Genomic DNA, 19251 nt, shown 5'->3' with positions numbered 1-19251 from the left:
TATTTAGTTAATTTTAATTAACGTTGAATCTTTTTTCGGCCTTACCTCAAAAGCTTCCGGGTTATAGCAAAGTACGATAGGATGAGGACCAACCCAAAGGCGATACACTTTGTGAGTTTTACCCATAACGATGGGTACTCCTGATAACATCTGTAAAAACACTGAACAATAAAGAGTACTTTAATGACATTCTAGTTAAGTGTTTCTTGAAAAGGAATTGAATGAATAAATCAAGAGAAGGAGATACTTTTACGATACTTTATCATTTATCATTATTTATCATTTAAATTTATAATTTTATGATTATTTTTTCCATACATCTGGCAACGCACTTTATCACTGTGTGATTAGTATTGCTGGTTTTATTGTGTATCTTCAGCTATTACTGCATGATTGAATAGCAACTATATAGCGTGCCAATGCGTCATTCTAATTATGTGGATACATTACTATCATTCCAGAAAGATTTCTGCTTTTTGTGTCAAGTGTAATAACAAAACATGAATAAATAAAATAATAATCCATTTATCTTTTGTCATCCCTCCCAACCTAGTTTTAGTGTTATTTGTTACTAGGATGCTAGTACTACGAGTTCATCAAAGGAAAATGTAATTTATTATCAGAATAATTAACAAGTCTTAGATTATAAACAATGCTGGAAGTTCCCTTTGTTGTTAGCAATGCTTAGATATTGCTAGCGTTAATCATTAATTCGTTGCTAGCATGAATTCATTAATCATTAAAAGAATACTATAATCATTAAAAATGTTGCTAGCAATAATAATTTTTTTGAGCTGCTGAGTGCTTCTTGGATTGCTCTCTTAAGATTTTTACTTTAATAGCCTCCATGAAAAGAAGAATGGGGATGTTAAATCAGGAGACATATGTGGCCAAAATCTTGTGATATCATTCGATCCCAAAAAACATTTGCAACGTTTCAGTAGTTAAGCGTACTGTATGGAGCCAGATGTCTCTTTCATTTTCCTTTATCAGTGCAACAATCTGCATTATGGTGCCTTGGTAAACATCAGAGGTGATAATTTGTTGAAAAAATAATACGTGCCCAACTATCCTTCTTCGTGATATTGGAGATTTTAGGTCTCCAAGTATGCTGCCTCCATACTTGGAGACGACACGTAAAATAAGTTAGTTAATGTACATTGAGTGGACAGAAATCATAGGATACCTACCTAGTAACGGGTAGAGCCACTTTTCGCTCAGATAACGGCAGTCATACAACGACGGCATTGAGTCCACTACTTCACGAAAGCGTTCCGCAGGTATTTCCATCCATACTTGCTGCACCGCTGTCCATAATTTCGTCGCTTTCCTGGGTGGAGGTTCCGAATCTCGATCGGACATTTCCACAACATCCCAAAGGTGCTGCACAGGATTCATGTCCGGTGAACGGGGAGGCCATTCCATGGTGGTAAAATCTGCGGAATGCTCTTCGAACCATGTTCTAGTCGCCGCGGCTCTGCTGGAAGAGTCCATTGCCCTGTGAGTGCACGATGAGACATGAAGAGATGCAGATGGTCTACAAAGATGAACACGTACCTGGACCGTTCAGAGATACGTACCAGAGGTCCCAACGTGTTCCATAATTCCGTCGCTTGAACCTGCCCAGACCATTACTGACCGTTCACCTGCCTGAACAGTTCCTTGTTGACATGACAAGTGCATAACTTCGTGCGGTTTCTGCCAGATACGCACCCTCCGATCCGCTCTAAACTGGAAACGGGACTCATCGGACCAGGAGACCCGTCTCCAATCATCCAAGGTCCAGTGCCGATGTTCTTTCGCCTAGCTGAGACGTAGAGTCCTGTGTCCTGGTGTTAGCAATGGGACTCTGGTGGGTTGGCGGCTTCCATAACATATTGCGGCTAATGATAGCCTCGTGGTCTTGGTGGAGACGTTTCTGGCACCTCTCTCGTTGAAAGTCGGCGGTGATTTGTGCCACTATCGGTCTCGGGTTGGCTGAAACAATGCGAGACAGTCGTCGACGGCTACGTTCATCCACCACCTTTCTCCGCCTACAGCGCTGTCCACGATGAAATGTTATTCCGGAAATGGCATATTCCCGATATGCTATTTCCGGAATAACTTGATACTGTCGATACCTTCTTGATACTGTCGAACAGGGATGGTGCAATTTCTGTACCACCTCCGCGATAGAGTAATCCATGTGTCGGGCACCCACTATCATCCCTCTTTCAAAGTCGGTTAACTCACGACATTTATCCATATTGACATCGAATTACCCTCTACGTGAATGCAGTGTACCCATATACCGGCCAAGAGGTGGGTTTGTCCACTAGCGAGAGAGAGAGAGAGGTGACAGTGTCGCGTTGCCCTGGAATCAGATATATCAAGAATTCTGTCCTTTCAGTGTATAGCGCGTTAAATTTCATGCGTGTTAGATTTTTATTCCTTAAATTAATTGATTTTTTTAAATTTTCTGTGATTAATATGAAAAGTTAATAACAAGTTATCTGGTTACGAATTGATTACTAATTGATTAACAAATAATATATAAGAGTAATTGTTTTCGCTCCACTGAGCATACCTTCCAACGTAATATTCACTCGGCGTTTTGTAATACTACTTAATCAATTGCGCGTGAAATGCAACACGTATTTCAGGTTATATGTTTTAATAAATGAAACAATCATAGTATATTGTCAACGCTTTCTTAATGCAGTTTACGTATTTCTTCTTGGATTTTAATAACAATGGAAATATAACACATAGTCAACGTTTCTGCTGCGATTAATATAAAAAGCAAATTCATGATTTCATGAATAATAATTTATGAAATAATTATAATAATTTGTGAATTTATGTATTTAGTTAACTCATAACAAAAAACGAGTAGAAAAGATACAACTTTTATGCGTGAATCAAAAAATGAGAACATTTCGTTTTTGCGTATCAACCATATTTCACATTCATTCCTTCGGTCAGCCGACCTCAATAATCAAAATATTCATCGCTTTAACTGATATATTTGGCATAGCCTGTTTTATATGTAGGGAAAAAATAATAATTGCCCGATTTCTATTCCGATTCTAATGAAATTTGAGATGGCTCAAGAAATCTTTCTAAAAGAGCCAAATATAAAATATATAAAATCTCTAAATGCATCGTGTACACAAACCTAAATGTCATTCCCTGGATCAAGTTATCGCAGGCCGTAATATCGGAACCCTCACTCAACTTATATCCGAAAAAAATTGAATGCTCCCAGAACCATCTCTTGTCCTCATCACACACGAAAAGTGAAAGCGAATACGAAAGACTTTTCCCTACAATCGCACGAACATGATAGTTGCATGGTAGTAGAATCGTCCTACACACACACACACACACACACACACACACACACACACACACACACACACACACAATAAGACGTGTTCCTTTTCTATTTGACATTACAAAGAACATTAACCTACAGTGGGCTGGCAACGGCCTGCAGGCATATGGATACAGGATCTGCATATATCGTCTCTCTCTATACATATATACGTTTAGTTAATCACGAGTGTAAACACTGTAAATGGTAGCTTTTGTAATTAAACTAAACTATAAATAGTATGTAAAATGAACTTTCCTTACGATCAAGAAACTAAATAGCTAAACTAGCTATTTAATTTTCACACGTGTTCCTTAATTCTCACTTTCAAAATTACGTACAATACTGTGATTATAGTACGCATTACGTACTGTAGCCACAACCAGCTTGCTGAAAGTCTTGCTTAAAGACTGTATGACTTTCACGAATAAACAGATTTAAAAATACTTTAAAATAAGTAAACTGGGAGTAAAGCATGCTGGCCTAAACAAAGGTAATGTGTATGTTTAAAAAACAGCTGTATACAAATCAATCTCTAAAGCAAACCTACTATCGGCACCATTGACTCGACTAATATTTCTGGTTCTTGATTAGTTCCATTACCAGTTTACTTTTGGGAAGGAGGCTGTTCGATGAAGATAGTAGAGAGAGAGAGAGAGAGAGAGAGAGAGAGAGAGAGAGAGAGTGGTGAGATCATCTATACCAATGATAACTGCCTGAGTCCTGGGAATGCATCGAATCATACATCACTTTTCAAGGAACAGCACATTTTGGCAATGCCAAATGCACTATTAGTCTTCTTAGTTTGAATCAGTATCCTTCAGTACCTAAGCATTCCACTATCAGCAAACGTTGAATTCTCAGCCGTCTTCGACCCACAACAATGCTTGTTGAGATTTTAATTGAATCCCTGACTTCACCAACGCCGACCTCGCATCAATAGTCAAAGATTTGATGGCCAGAAGCTTCTTTGAATGATCATAGCGCAACATCTTCCTGGTTTGTTTACCTGCTTCATCCTACAATCTCCCCAATTCGTCATTATAAGTGTTCTGCCCGAACGAAGATCCACAACTCCAGGATAATGGAAAGGCAATCTTTGTCTTTTGCTTATCGTAACATAACAGTGCTGACCAGCAGCATCTAAAGCAGTCATGCTACCTGTGCGAACCAAGGCATGGCGAATACTGCAATGAATAATAAATATAAACGCAAAGGCATTTCATGCTTCGGAATTCCAGGATGTCGGCGTTGTTTTTCTTCCAGAGCAAGGGCTCAGTTCAATACGATGTCAATAGCTATTAAACATCGCTTTTCTTCAACGTTAAGTAAAAGAAAAATTCCAGCATCTGCAAAACAATTACCATTTCCCGAAGTAGCCTGGACTCTCTTGGATGGCGTAATCATTCTTTACCATCTTTTAGGAGCAGTGGCTTCTAGTGAGAAAATCTTCATATTTTTAATTTTTTAGATTTTAAATGCAAGTTTTAATTGTTAAGTATTCTAAACATGCCTTCCTTTTTTTGTGCTTTAATTCATTTCTCCCCTCTTTTTTATCTTATTCATTTCGAGACATAGTTTCGCCCTTGGATAACGAGTGTCAGCAGGGTTTACTTTCAGTACACTGATAACATATTAGAGGAGGAACAAATCATTAGAAATTTTAAACCTCAGTTGTAATGTTACCTGTGTTTTGGTTAAATTATTTATTCAGTTGCTATCAGGTTATTTGTAATTTGTTTCCATATGCGTTCTCTACTCGCTCAGTGTTTAGTCTCGCCATGAAGGTTTTGAAATGCGACTCAAGAATATAGAACCATTTATGTAACAAAATTTCCTCAATTCATGGCGTGATGTAGGCAGAGGATTGTGCTGACGAATACGATGGATCCCGATGTACATTGAAAAGGTAAATCGAGACTCATCGAGCCAAATCCGTTACCAGTCGCTGATACGCCTAAAACCCTCTGTAGGGTTTAGGCATATCAGCGACTTGGTCCATGTTGGGCCATGTGTATTATGCTGTACAGTTGGGTTTGTTCACGGGTCGATTTGCATGTTGTGCTGGATGAAAAACCGGCAATAACTCGTGGGTGAACCCTACTCCCTCCGCTTGAGATTGGCTAATCTAAAACCCCGATTGAAGAAACCTTTAGAAATTACTCCAGTCTATGAAAAGGACTCAACACAGACCTCTCCAAACGAGTGACAAGTAGCGAAACAACTATACAGTCGAAGGAGGATATGGTGAATTGCCTCCAGTTTTCCTACGTCCATCTCTATTGCATCACCTTGGTAACAAGGTGATGTAGGAGAAATGATGGTATTTTGTGGTAGCTGTCGGAGATCAGTAGCTCCTTCCGCAGTTGCCTTCAAATTCCATGTCCATTTTTTTTAGGTTAATGGTTTAAGCTTGATGTTTGTATCATTAAACGTAAAGGTAATGGTTGCGTTGTTTGACGACGAAACAGTTAATTGACGGATGGAACATTTGATCAACCACTCCAGGCCGAGCATCTCCTTCCTTCACCTTACAATTTCTTCCCTAGTCGCGGAAATTGTAAGGTGAAGTATGTTCACGGTTTTTTCGTACCTTTTATTTCCATTTATTAAGAAGTTGAATGATGCTAGTCTTTAAGCATCCGACAAGTGCAGCTGCCTTCTCTGCCGAGTACCTGCCAAACACGCACTGGCAATCATACTTCCTTGAGAAAGTCCATGAGATCCTATCCGCCCTCTATTGCCAGTAACATTTTGGCACTTGTTGTGGTAGAGTAGCTTTATATTTCTTTTGTGCACAAACTACACACCATGTAACCTTTTTGATTTTGAGTTATATTTTTTGCATAGATTCTTGTATATAGCCAGAGGTTCCCAAAGTGTGCGAACACGCGCACCATGGGGGGGGGGGTGCGTGTTGTTTTTATGAAGCTGTTTTTTTTTTTGTTTTTTTTCAACGAAATATAGACAAACCATCTCCCTAATCCAGGTGTGACTAGTATTTTATTTTAACCTTTGATATTAAACGTTTAAGTATATATTAATTTATAAAAGTGCGCATATTTTATATACCATTTTATACAATAGCTAAATTTTATGTCATATTTGTTTATTTGAACTTGCACTGGAAAATGGGCAGCAGGAATTTAATGATATATTTTAAGAGGGCTCGAGTATAAAAAGTTTGGAACTTCTGATATAGCCCAAGTCTCTGTGTTCCTAGTAAAGTGGCCATGCAGTGTACGATATTAACTGATATACATCTTTTCCTGATTGTTTTCCGGAGATAATGTTCTTTTTTAATGTTATTTTCTTTCATACTTGAAATATGTACAGCTAAGGAGACTCTATATTTCCTAAAACGTTGCACTTCAAAAATTTATACGCTAATTTAAGTTTGCATTTATTTATATAAAATCCAACTTTAACAGTCTGAAATCTAACACTCAATAACGAAAACCTTCCGCCATTTTCGTCTGACCATGTGTCTTTCCCGAAGTGCAAACAGAAAATTTATTTGTTTTGGTTTTACTTTTTGGGTGCGTTCTTGAGTCGACTTCGGGCTTAATGGGCTATCCTTTTTTTTTTTTTTATGGGCGTGAAAATTTATTTCTTAACCTTTATGAAGAATTCTTTGGTGAATTTTAGGTCAGCTGTTTCTCTAAACTGCAGAACTACTCCCTTTGACAAAGTGTAACAGGGGTGTTCAGCAAAAAACGACAACCTTTGTCTTTTTAAATGTCTCTTCCTTAAAGTAAAAAAGGGTATTTGCACTGGTATGATTGTCAACTGGAAAAAGGACTTGATTTGTAAAAGTTGTTATTTTAAAGCTGTATATCTTATCATTTTCTGACGTATAGGGAATATATCTAGGGTAATAGCAAATATTTTCAACTGATTAATATTTGAGATGAATAAGTTTTTTCTAATTAGAAAACTGTTCATTACTTTGGTCCTGTAGTAATAGCAGTAGTGTAATAAGATTATCTTAGAACAGTTCTGCTGAATATTTAACAATGACCTTTGAGAGATTCTCTACAATAACTCTCCTGTTATTCCTAATGCCTATGATTAGTTGTAATTATATGCCACTTCCATTTCGTGCCTAGGTGCGAATCCCGTTAGTGAAGCGAAGAACATTCATAGGATTTTTTGCACCGTGGCCAAGTTAGTTAGTTTCAGCCGTGGGGTCGAAATCATTTTTGTTCGGAAAATTAAAAAAAAAAAAAAAAAAAAAAATGCGTACCTGTGTCAATCTGCGCTCAAGCGTTAAACAGAGATTCACTGACCAGCCTCGTGGAATCATTATTTAGGATCGCATGTTCCTAAAGAAGAAATTGGGTTAGTTTATGAGAAAACTAATATTCAACCATCCCTTTTATTCTGGAGAAATGCGTAATAAATATCCTCAGAGTAAGAAACTTCTCAGCTTTGAGTGACCGGGTTCCAGCCCGTGACTGCTAAATACGGTTCTGTTTCTTATATTCTCTCTCTCTATAATGTGAACTCCACTGACCGTGTGGTAGTCCCGGAGTATAAACAGAAAATTTATTTATTTATTTGTCTGAGAAAAGTTCTGAATTAATTTCCTTAGATAAAATGGACTCATTTTGAGCCTGTCTGCGACAGCCCAAATGGCCTTCACTAATAAAAAGGACATTAAGTGATTACACATCGTCCTTGAAGGTGTCATTAATAAAGGAAGATTTCGTAAGGCTCATGAGTTCTCTGGGATTAGCTTAATATTACTCACTATTTCACAAATGCAAGAAAAAATCTTTCAGTCTTAATGATCCAAAAGCAAAAACTTGCGGTTTGCATAACACAAAAGTGGAAAGAGGTACATTATAAATAGATTCCTTACCTCTTTAGCTCTCTACGTATCACCAATTTCGTCTTATGAGAAATTTCTATATTTGGAATACTGGATTATTCGTTGGATTAATAAAATATTAGCGAAACCCCCCCCCCCACACTTTCTCAAAGAATTCTGTTTCAAATTCCTCTAGAAGCTATTTAAATTCAAATTTATTGCGAACAAAATGGACAGACCAGATCAGGACCTGTACGAGAAATTTAGAGGAAAGGATTTTGACTATTCGAAATGGTTGAGGAGTTTTCACTTATTAAAAGGGAAGAGATTATGACTGTTGGATTAACAAGTCTGTCGTACATTTCAGTCTTGAGTTTAGGGGAGGTGGGTTGCACCGCTAATCCCCCATCTCCATACTTATCGCCCTGAACCAGACATCTCTTTTATTGTGCTTTACCCAAGCAGGGGAAGAAGCACTGATGCTGGTATAGTTCTCCTTCGTTACAAGATCTTCAACACGAACTTCAACAGCTTGCGAAGCATGTACCCCGCGAGCACAACTGATATTCTGAATAAATACACCGTGAATTGCTGTGCGTCAAAAGAAAATACAGGAACCCTTCCAAACTAGCTAAAGTTTATGTTCTGGGTTTCTCTGTAAACATTTAGTTTATTTATATATCATTAATTTTTGCTAAGCCTGTCTACTACACACATTTTATGAGTAGTTTTGAAAATGTTACAATGTCAGTGGAACCTACCTTCGTGGAGGAAAATTTTCAAACCACTCATCAGATTCTGTATCTTAAAAACATGCGTGTTGTCTGTTTACAGAATATCAGCATAACTGTAAAATTTAATATTGTAAAGACAACAACGTTGTGATGCGATCCCTCGCTAGTTTGCATACTGCACAGGGGAAAATCCGTGTAATCTACATTGCATATGTTTGATCTTGATGAGATAATACTCCTTACAGATTTATTATGAAATAATAAATAATAAATAAATTGTGAAACATTTCTTTTAATGCATATTAATAATGCAAAAAGGACCATGTAGTAGTAGTAGTCGTGGCATGTGATGCAAGAAAGCAAATGTATGAGCTTATGCAGCATCAGCCAAAAAAAAAAAAAAAAAAAAAAAAAAAATCACACCATTCCCTCAGTGGAACCTACCTTCGTGGAGGTAGGTTCAGTTCCTCCTTAAATTTATCCAGTCTGTCTGTCCAGTTCCTCCTTAAATTTATTCAACCTATCAACTTCCACAACGACAGATGGAAGTTTGTTCCAGCAATTAACCACCCGCTGGCTAAAGGCAAATTTCCGCACATCTATTCTACATCTGTCTTTTCTTAATTTGAATTTATGCCCCCTTAGGTTCGTAATCTGAACAAGTGGAAGGATCCCATCAGAATTCAGCGTGCTCAACCCATTCAAGGCCTTATATACCTCAATCAGATCACCGCGCAGGTGCCTAGTCTCCAGCCACTGCAATCTGCAGAACTTAAGCCTCTCTTGATAAGAGGATCCCTTCATTCCCCTCACCAATCTTGTTGCCCTTCTCTGTACACGCTCAAGTAAATCTACATCCTTCCTAAAATGAGGCCTCCAGACCTGTACGCAGTACTCAAGGCGTGGCCTGACCATTGCCTTATACAGAGGGACAATAACCTCCTTCTCCCTGCTAGCAAAATTCCTATATATCATTGACAAAACCCCATGACCTGCCCTGGCAGCCTGTCTGCATTGCTCAGAAAACTTCATATCTGCCTGCACAATTACTCCCAGGTCTTTTTCATTTCTACCACCTTAAGTGTAGTACCACACAGTTGGTACGTTTCTCTGGGGTTACTTCTACCCATATGCAGTACTTTGCATTTGTCAAGGTTAAACTTCAGTTGCCACTTCTTAGCCCATCTGCCCAAATTATCTAGATCCTGTTGCAGTAGCACACTGCCATTACTGTCATTAACAACCCTGCCAAGCTTTGTATCATCTGCAAACTTCGACATTAAGCCTGATATACCTTCATCAATATCATTGATAAATATACAAAACAACAGTGGACCTAACACCGAACCCTGTGGGAGTTTCACTAATAACATCAGTCCAAGAAGAGCAACACCCATTGATTACCACCCTCTGTCTTCTCGCACTTAACCATCCTTTTATCCATTGTAGCAACTTACCCTTAATACCATTCTGCTCCAATTTGTACAATAGTCTTCCATGCGTAACAGTGTCAAAAGCTTTCCTGAAATCCAAATATATGATATCAAAATTATTTTTTGCATCCAGTTCCTTTGTAACCACATCATAATATCCTATCAAATTTGTCAGACAAGACTTTCCCTTAACAAACCCATGCTGTGTCTGAATTATTGCTGCAGTCTTGTCTAGATGATCCTGCAATGCATCTTTAACCAGCGACTCTATTATTTTACCTGGAACAGAAGTTAAACTAACTTCTGTTCCGGGCCCCTCAATTTAGATCTTTCGAGGGCATCCACCCTGTCCTTCAAACTCTCATATAGGCCCATAACAACGCTGAGTTGTTCGCCTGATTTCCTTACACTCCTTACATCGCGCACACACAAAGACATCCCCCATGGTAATATCATATTCCGTTCCAGATAGTTCGGCAAACATTTCACAAGTTACACATTTTTTTAGGCTGTGATGCGTTGGAGAATAGTCCCCCTCAGTTCTCCCCCGAGTCACAGCACTCCTGCCACTTTGTGCCCCTTGCTTTGCTGCTCTAGTTTGGGGCATGATATTTTAAATTAATAAGATAAATAAATTTAATTTAATTAAATGTCAATACCACGCTATCTAATAGAAACAGTGAAGCATATTACTGTTTATACAATTATACGTTAGAGCTACCTAGCTACCTCAATTAAAAATTTGAATTCCCTATCACTATATACAAAAACAATGCCTGCAAGAATCGAACGAAATAACGGTTTTATAAAGTATTATCGTTAATTTCGTCGAGCAGCGTAGTAATGCGGATTTGTATTAAAGAAATTAACAACAAAGAGTCCGCTTTTGATCGGAGTGACAACATTGAACTTTCGTGAGGGACTTTCGATCAGTTTTCGAAAGCTGTCAGCTGGAAGTTGAATCCATTTGTCCTTCAGTGTAGACAGTCAAAGTTGGCCGCACTGGTCCATCACTCATCTTTGGCATTCCATCTCGCAAAACGTGGCCTGTGGGATTCATATCAGCACTCTAGGCCTCCAGTCCGAATAATTTGTCTTCCTCAAACCAGATTCGTATAAGGTTTGCTTCGTGGGAGTGTGTGATCATTATCGAGCGGCAACGTCAAACCTCTACTTCCAGAGAACTGGTCTAAACACAGCAGTGAGGGTTTCGGTAGTACAACACTTTTATCCAAGCCCTCGTGGTTAGCACAGTTGGTAGGATCGCAGTCATCACCACACAGGATTGAAAAGACCCGAGTTCGAGTCCAGTGGATGACAGGAAGAATTTTTATGGGCCTTTTTCACAACGTGACTGAGTTAGTTGCTCTCAAGCAAGGGTAGCATTGTTTTTTCTCCTGGAAATTCAAGGTTATCGTCCAACGTACTTGGAACACACGCAGTTTACAGACAATATACACGGAGCAATATGGCCTTATTCGCCGAAGCTCCTAAAACCCTACTACGACGACGACTTTTAACTAATAGTAGCCTCACTGCATTGTGAGACTTTTTGCAATATTCGTTAGGTAGGCATATTTTTTCTTGCACTCTACAAACCGAAATTCGGCCATCACATTAAACACTGCGCATCGCGATTCGATGTTTCATGATTCTCTTTTCATTGTTTCCGAGTTCCACGATGGAAGGGCACTTATGAATAATCGTTTCCGGACCTAGAACTCCATGTCAAGTGTTTAGATTACCTTAGAAGATGTCGTAACTGCCTCTCTCAGGATTCGCAATATTCATGGTCTACCGGAATGTCGGTTTACTGTTGTAACTTACATATTTTACAACATCAGCCATCAGTTTTATTTTATTTTTTTATTCAATTCGGAAAAAACTATTCACGTTTTATTATTCACCTTCGGGAAAAAAAAAGTCATATTAGGTTATTCAGAAAGAACCTCAACCCCCCCATATGTGTATTATTCCCACAGATTGTGTCCTCTGTTCGGTTTGCCGAGCGAAAAACCCAATACCCTCACCTTATACCGACTATCTTAGCTACAGAATGAAAAAAGCCCATTAAAGTTTCTTGCGTCATTGGCGGGATTCGAACCAGGACGTTTTCCAACCGGTGCGAAGAAGACGGTGATTATAACCACTGTGCTGAGGCGAGGACGATTACCTCCAGAATTCTGAAATGGTCCTACTGTTAACAGACAGCGCCAAAAACTAACATGGCAAAGACAAGCGAACCTCTTTGGAATGTTATAAGCGCCTTACTGTGACTCAAATTGACTGATGGTGATCCATGGTAATTCATGTCGACCACAGTGCACCTCAGTTTCTTAGTATTCGATGCTACTAGATTCAGGCATGAACGACCTGTTCTACGACTTTCAGTCGTGTAAAATTGGACTGAGATCGGTTGTTTTTCGTTAAAATGTTTGCAGAAACAGCCTAAATTCAGTTCCTGCCCTGTGACACAGATTGTTGTCTTGTTGCCTTGATGGTCTCGGAAGGGGATCTTCATAAACAGTTGCACATGCCAGAAATGATGGGCCTGTAATCGAGTCGAGAGAAGTGCTGATAGATATGTATCAGGATTCCTGTAGGATGTGCCATCAAAACGTGTACCACACCGTTATGCTGTCCCTTCCAGAATGTACATTCCTCTTTCTGCTACAAAGTTGTTACGCCACATTCGTATTCGTCCGTCCGCATGGTGCAGCTGCCATTCTTTGAACTAGACAGCCAGTAACGTTAGTGTTCAATGGCTCCGCTCCTGTACTTGCCATGGGCTCATTTTCATGTGAAGGGTCGTCAGTAATACTTGAGTGGACTGTCGATTCCGATAGTCAAACCATGCTAGTGTCTAGCGCATGCTATACTTTGGAATGGGTGGTGTCATCCCCATGTTGAACTGTGTCTTCAGTTTCTCCACTGGGGCATGTCTGTTCCGCTGGGCAGCACGTTTTGATCTTCCTCTCGCCTTGTGGTCAACAACAGAAGACCAGCATAGGGTGTTTATGTGATGATTTTTAGTGGTTGGCCCACTCTTGATATAGAGGAGACAATGCCATATAAATATCCATCACCATTTATAACGAAGTTGCGGTTGGACGAAGGAAGCCATGTTCGATATCGCTTCTCGCTAATCTGGTACCCACTTCTTTGGTGGTCTCATGGGTAGCATATTCAGTATAATCACCGTCTTCCCCACCTCGAGGAATTTCTATTGGCCGTTTTCACAACGCGGCTGAGTTAGTCGGTTTCAGATGAGGACAGCATGTATTTTCTTCTGGAAACTTGTTTTTCATCCAGCAAACAGCAAATAAACCACAGAACACACGCAATTTACAGACATTTGTGGCGCAATATAACCTAAGTTGCTGAAGTGCCTAAAACCCTACAACAACTTCTTCGACCAGTTCTACCTTCTGAATACTGGTTTACTGAATGCTGTAGAGTCAGGCTCTGCTGTCATGTAGAGAGAGATAGCTTTATTTGGTGACTGTAGCGTCAGACGCCACGCATGAATTCACCGTTGGAGACGTTCCTAATGGAAAGCTATCCATATCATTGTATGCATTTGCCTCTTGTATATTTGCTACTTTCAGAATAATGTGAAATACCTTCTGGAGGATAGTGTATGGGTACTTTGTTCAGTGTGATAAACACACATTGTTGTCCTATAATTAATATTAAATCCACCACTTTTAGATCAGATTTTTGAATTTGATTGATTCTGTTGCTGCTTATTTGTCTAGTTATCATCTACAGCATTTACATCAAAAAATAAATGATAATAATAAAATTTTTTGTACGTAAAACTAATGTACTGTAACAAGGATGTTGAATTTCATACTTTTAAACGAATTGCTCCTGATTTTTCATTTAGATTGCAACAAAATCAACAGATATATTGGTGTCAGTTTATGCCTGTTTTTGTTTAAGCTTAGTGTTCCACTCCACCTAATATGCCAGTAGTCTTTATCATGTCTTGTGTATAGGTGTGTGTGTGTGTGTGTTTGTGTGTTGATCAACCAATTTACATGTTGTGCGGGCGCGCTATGCGAAATCCCGTTAATACGTCGTAAGACTTAAAACACAAAGAAAATCATGCTATACTGGGTGAAAAACTAGAACGTGCCTTTCGTGCATTCCTACCGTTTTATGTCATAAATTAAAAAAATGCACAAAACAACCAAACGTTTTTTTTTATAGTCATCTTAAGTTCATTTAATTTATCTTCTACCGAATTTAAAATCTCATACTTCCCACTGTAGTTTTAGAAAGTTTCATATTATGCATATACGTGATATTTATCCCTCAAGTAACCAAAGTACTTACATTCATTAGGATCAAGAGAATCCATCGCGTAGAAAGATTTCGCTACAGCGTAGATTAAACAAGGAGTGTTACACAAATTTCCAGGAAGACTCTGCACCATATTAAAAAATTTCATCCACCTCCTATAAGCGAATGCGGCGAGTACAGCAAAGGGCAAGATGACCAGGACCCACCAAAACTGTCTGAGGGAAACTGCTGACAAAGTAGTTTCTAGAGAAACAGGAAGCAAGAGATTGTTGCGATTCATTGTATACAGCGATGTTCTCTATGCCCGAGATGAATGAACGTCTTCCGTGTGAAGCATTTTGCTAGCTCCACGTGCTGTTAGTCATATTCACCACGATGCTCCGCCTCCTACCAAGGTGTTCCGCAACGTTAGCGTTACGCAATGGCACGCTCACGCAAACTCACTTTCGAAAAGTACTCGAGCGGTCATTCACAAATGAATTCTCTCTTTCCCTCTTGATTTTTTTTTTCTGCGCTTCTTGAAAGAGCCAGAGTAAGTGTCATATTACAGTGCTTTTGTAGGATGCAAAGTGTTCCTAATTGTTAAAAACCATGATTGTGAATCAGGACTGCCTAACCAGCTGTTGAATATTCTAGCACTACGTTCGATGAGTGCGGTTTTAATTTTTTCTCCAGTTAAATGAAAGCGGAACGCTTTGAATCAACCTTTGCTCTACCTACCGAAAAAGATTTCTCTATAAAGACTTTTCCCATTTCATTAAGGAAAAGGATTCTGTAAGTATCTGTAATTTGAAACGTGTTACTGTTTGTTTCCGAAACCTTTTCTCAAATAATTTCTTGTGGGGACAGCTTCTGAGAAAAGTTATATCAATGGCTTGAATATCAGTCAAGAGGGCTTCTTCAAGGTGGTATGGGGAGGACGGTCCACTGCTATCCGCTCAGACAAGGAGAAATTTCTAAAGCCCTCTTCAATCGAGAGCGTAGTTAGACAGATTTTTTCATGAATTATTCTGGTTTCTCAGCAGCAGGACATGCTAACCGGCCCGTGAGCACACTTTTGTATACACATACGGATATAAGCATTCGCTTGACTGCCTTTAAAATAATTATGCTATTTTATACCTCTGTATGGCACTTCTAATACAGTTTTCCGTATTCATTTCATGTCCAAACATTTACAGATTACAAATTTCACCGTATATGACAAAACAGAGAAGAAACAAAATTTTCAAAAACGATTTGTAATTTCACTGCAGAGTTTCAGAGTTTTCAGCAGGATTTCATAATGTTGAAACCAACCAAGAGAAGCATTGTAGATGTGCATAAAAGGAAACCATTTTTGTAATGCACTGAGCTTCCCATTTCCTATGATTAGCCCCCCCCCCCCTCTCTCTCTCTCTCTCGATCTTGTTTTCCAGTTCATGCTGACCATTGGAAGAAAAGAAGAGCTTGATTCAGTTAGTACTGTGGTCGCACAGTTTATGAGCAAATTCTTTCAAGAGTTTGCCTCTGTTTTCTCTGAAGACTACAGATAAGGCTCATTACTTTGAGTATAAACTGGTTGAAATTTGAATTGTTGGTCTGAGAGACTTTGCCCATAGATGGTTGGGATATCTCTCTCTCTCTCATTTCTTTTTTTTTTTTTTTTTTCATGTATATGGAGTAGAACTCCCAGTTAACAGTTCCAGACTTGTGCTCTCTTGAGCCAGTTTCAAATTATACAAGACTTGAATTACATCGATTTCCAAAGCTTAAGCAACAATCACAAAACGCAGCATATCGCAGGAACCCTTACCAATATTATTATTATTATCTTTATTTTCTCCTAAGACACACCCGCTTACAGCTATTAACCAGGGGGTGCACATTCATATATGCAAATATAATATATATACATAGTTATCTATTTATAATTTATACAAATCAGTCTTTATAAATTATACAAATTATACAATGTCTAAATTATACATTTTATAAATCATAGATTGTCTAATTAATTATATTATACACATCATTGCCTTATTTTACATGACAGGCAGATAGAAAGAGAGCACAAGCATAATTTACAATTTTACAAGGAATTAGAGAATGTTCACATCTACAGCACTATTTACAGAGAGTTCACAGAAAGACAAGACGTCCAATATAAACATAACAGGAACAAAAACAGTCCCGACCAGTTCATTCTTCATTCTCTTTTGTTTCCCTCTGTCGGCATCACTCAACATTTATAGGTGGAGCAATGCCTTTTGAAACACTTCGGTCCTGTATCTCCTCTCTGCGCAAAGCCTTTCTGGGTCTGCTTGAAGATCGTTGAACATCTTAATGGTGTTCAAAGGAAAAAATCGCCGAAGGCTTTCCAGCTGTGTAAGCGCGCTACTGATTGGAAGGGATGTTGTTCTATTCGCCCACCTTTGCGTCATGCGGGGCCGAGTCAGCAGGTGGTCAGTTTTCGGCGAGTCGACTCTCCCGGTCAGTAGTTTTGCAAAAGTGAGGATGTTCTTGGTGACAATAATGTGAGACCAAGGCGTGACATCCAAGTTGGCATATAAAATGGTTCTTGAGATTGTAAATGGCTGCGTAGTGATCCTGTTTAACCATCTCAGCATCCAGTACTCTAAACCCAGGAAAGCCTTGATGGTAGCATCTGAGGCAGAAGACCAAATCTGAGATGCGTAGAGAGGGATGGGGATGACACATCTTAAAATATATTGTTTAACAAGGTCAGGGTTCCTGATACCTACTAGTTCTTGTCTGAAGGTCCATAGCGCTGCGTAAGTTTTCTTCTTTACATGTCCGAAATGGGGTGTGAAGTTTAGGTTTTCGTCCCATTTCAGACCAAGATCAATATGTGTCCTGACTTTTTTGACCACACTGCCATTTACGCGTATTGATATGTGGTTTTTAAATACCTTGTTGGTGAAAACCATTTGTGCTGTCTTGTGTTCATTTAGTCGGAGCATGCAATTAAGGTATTCTTGCAACTCGGCGATTTTGGAGTTTGCTTCGTTGTTGCATTGTAAAGATGTGTTTTGGTCATTCGAGGTGACGAAATATTTCAAGTCGTCTGCATATACGACAAATTGCTTTTGATTTTGGGTCAGGAAGGGATGCAGTGCTGTTGCGAAGAGAGTAGCAGAGAGGACACCACCTTGTGGGACTCCCCTGTTGACTTGGAAGGTCTCTTTGGAAGTTCCATTTATGGCAGTGATGTGTCTCTCCCTCAAAGAACTCGTTATTATGGCTAATACATGCCCAGTTATATGGAAATATTCCTCCAAGATGATAGTAATAGCCGAGATGGATATACTGTCGAAAGCGGATGCAACGTCTAAGAAGACAATGTCTAATTGCTGTCTGAAGTTAAGGGAGTGTTGGATTCGAAATAGAGTCTCCATGAGATTGGTGGTAGTAGATCTTTGTGGGATCACTGAATGAAGGTACCCGGTCTATGCCTGAAGCAGTGATGGTTGATGGTATTTAAAATGGATTTCTCAAATATTTTTTGAAACGAACATCCAATTGCAATAGGCCTGTAGTCTTTGGCGGATTTAGGATTGTTATTTTTGGGAACAGGTTTAACGAAATATGTATTCCCTATCTTCGGAAAGTGGTTTTCACTTAAAATTTTGTGGAAAATGTGAAGGAGCAGATCTATGATGTATACACTGCTGATCTTAATCATGAAGAGCGGGAATTTATATTGGGCTGCAGCATAACAAGTGGTAGCCTTTAATGAATTCTACAGATTACTAAACCCACATTTACTTCATACCTGGTCCTTTTGAGTGATTCTTTGAAAACTCAACCCTCACGGTTACGTGGTGTAACCAGGTCCGTGCAAAGCTGGTAATAGGCCCAGGCCAGATGGGAAATGTAGGCCCCATTTCAAACTGCTTATTAAGTATTTTTGTAATCAGTGCTAAATACATTTGATTTATATATGTACCCCTCTGATATGTTGAGCTTGCGATGAAGGGAGACAAACAAAATTTGATATGGTGGTGTACCATAGAATAACGACGAAATAAGGAGACAGCGAGAAACTTCGGGCAGTTATAAGGGATATTTATAGGAGTCACATCACAGAAGTCGATACAAGATGCTCGAAAATATGGTCACATGATATCAGCAGGGCGTATGATCCCCTACAACGGCTAAATAGGCCTGACAGCGGTGAACCATGATCGATATACAGTGTTTATATGATTCTGCGGCAACAAATCCCATTCTTCCACTAGCGCAGACCTTGGCTCACCAAATGGCCGAGGAGTTGGCTGTCGGCGAGCAATGCGACGCCCAACGGCGTTCCACATATATTCCATCGGATTTAAGTCTGGTAATTGTTAATAAAAGACGTGTATATATGTTTTATTGACTACGAGAAAGCCTTCGATTCAGTAGACCACGACCGCCTAATTGACCGACTGAGAAAACTTGGGCTTGAAAACAATGATATCAACTTTATTACAACTCTCTACTGGAATCAAACAGCCCGGCTTCGCTATGACAACGACCTGACAGACCCAATTCCAATAAAAAAAGGCGTCCGGCAAGGCTGTCCATTATCTCCCATTCTTTTTAACATCTATTCGGAAATAATCTTCG

The 19251-nt window shown here is 39.1% G+C and overlaps 1 protein-coding gene across 1 annotated transcript in view; it reads right to left on the bottom strand.

Annotated features, from left to right (window-relative positions):
• The window catches only part of LOC150081691 (cytochrome P450 4C1-like), a 52177-nt gene extending 37216 nt beyond the window's left edge, over window positions 1-14961 (bottom strand). The window contains exons 1-2 of the mRNA XM_090380288.1: window positions 14677-14961; window positions 46-161 (exon numbers count right to left, since the gene is read on the bottom strand). Of these exons, the coding sequence (XP_090236414.1) occupies window positions 46-161; window positions 14677-14923 (363 nt within the window). The 5' untranslated portion in view covers window positions 14924-14961. The remainder of the gene's footprint in view (window positions 1-45; window positions 162-14676) is intronic.
• Between the last annotated feature and the right edge of the window lie 4290 nt (window positions 14962-19251).

The sequence above is a fragment of the Mastigoproctus giganteus genome, chromosome 8, assembly GCF_048544385.1.
Source record: "Mastigoproctus giganteus isolate SK-2022 chromosome 8, ASM4854438v1, whole genome shotgun sequence".
In the NCBI taxonomy this organism is placed as follows: domain Eukaryota; kingdom Metazoa; phylum Arthropoda; class Arachnida; order Uropygi; family Thelyphonidae; genus Mastigoproctus; species Mastigoproctus giganteus.
The sequence above is the reverse complement of the archived record's forward strand: the minus strand, read 5'-3'. Positions and strand labels throughout refer to the sequence as shown.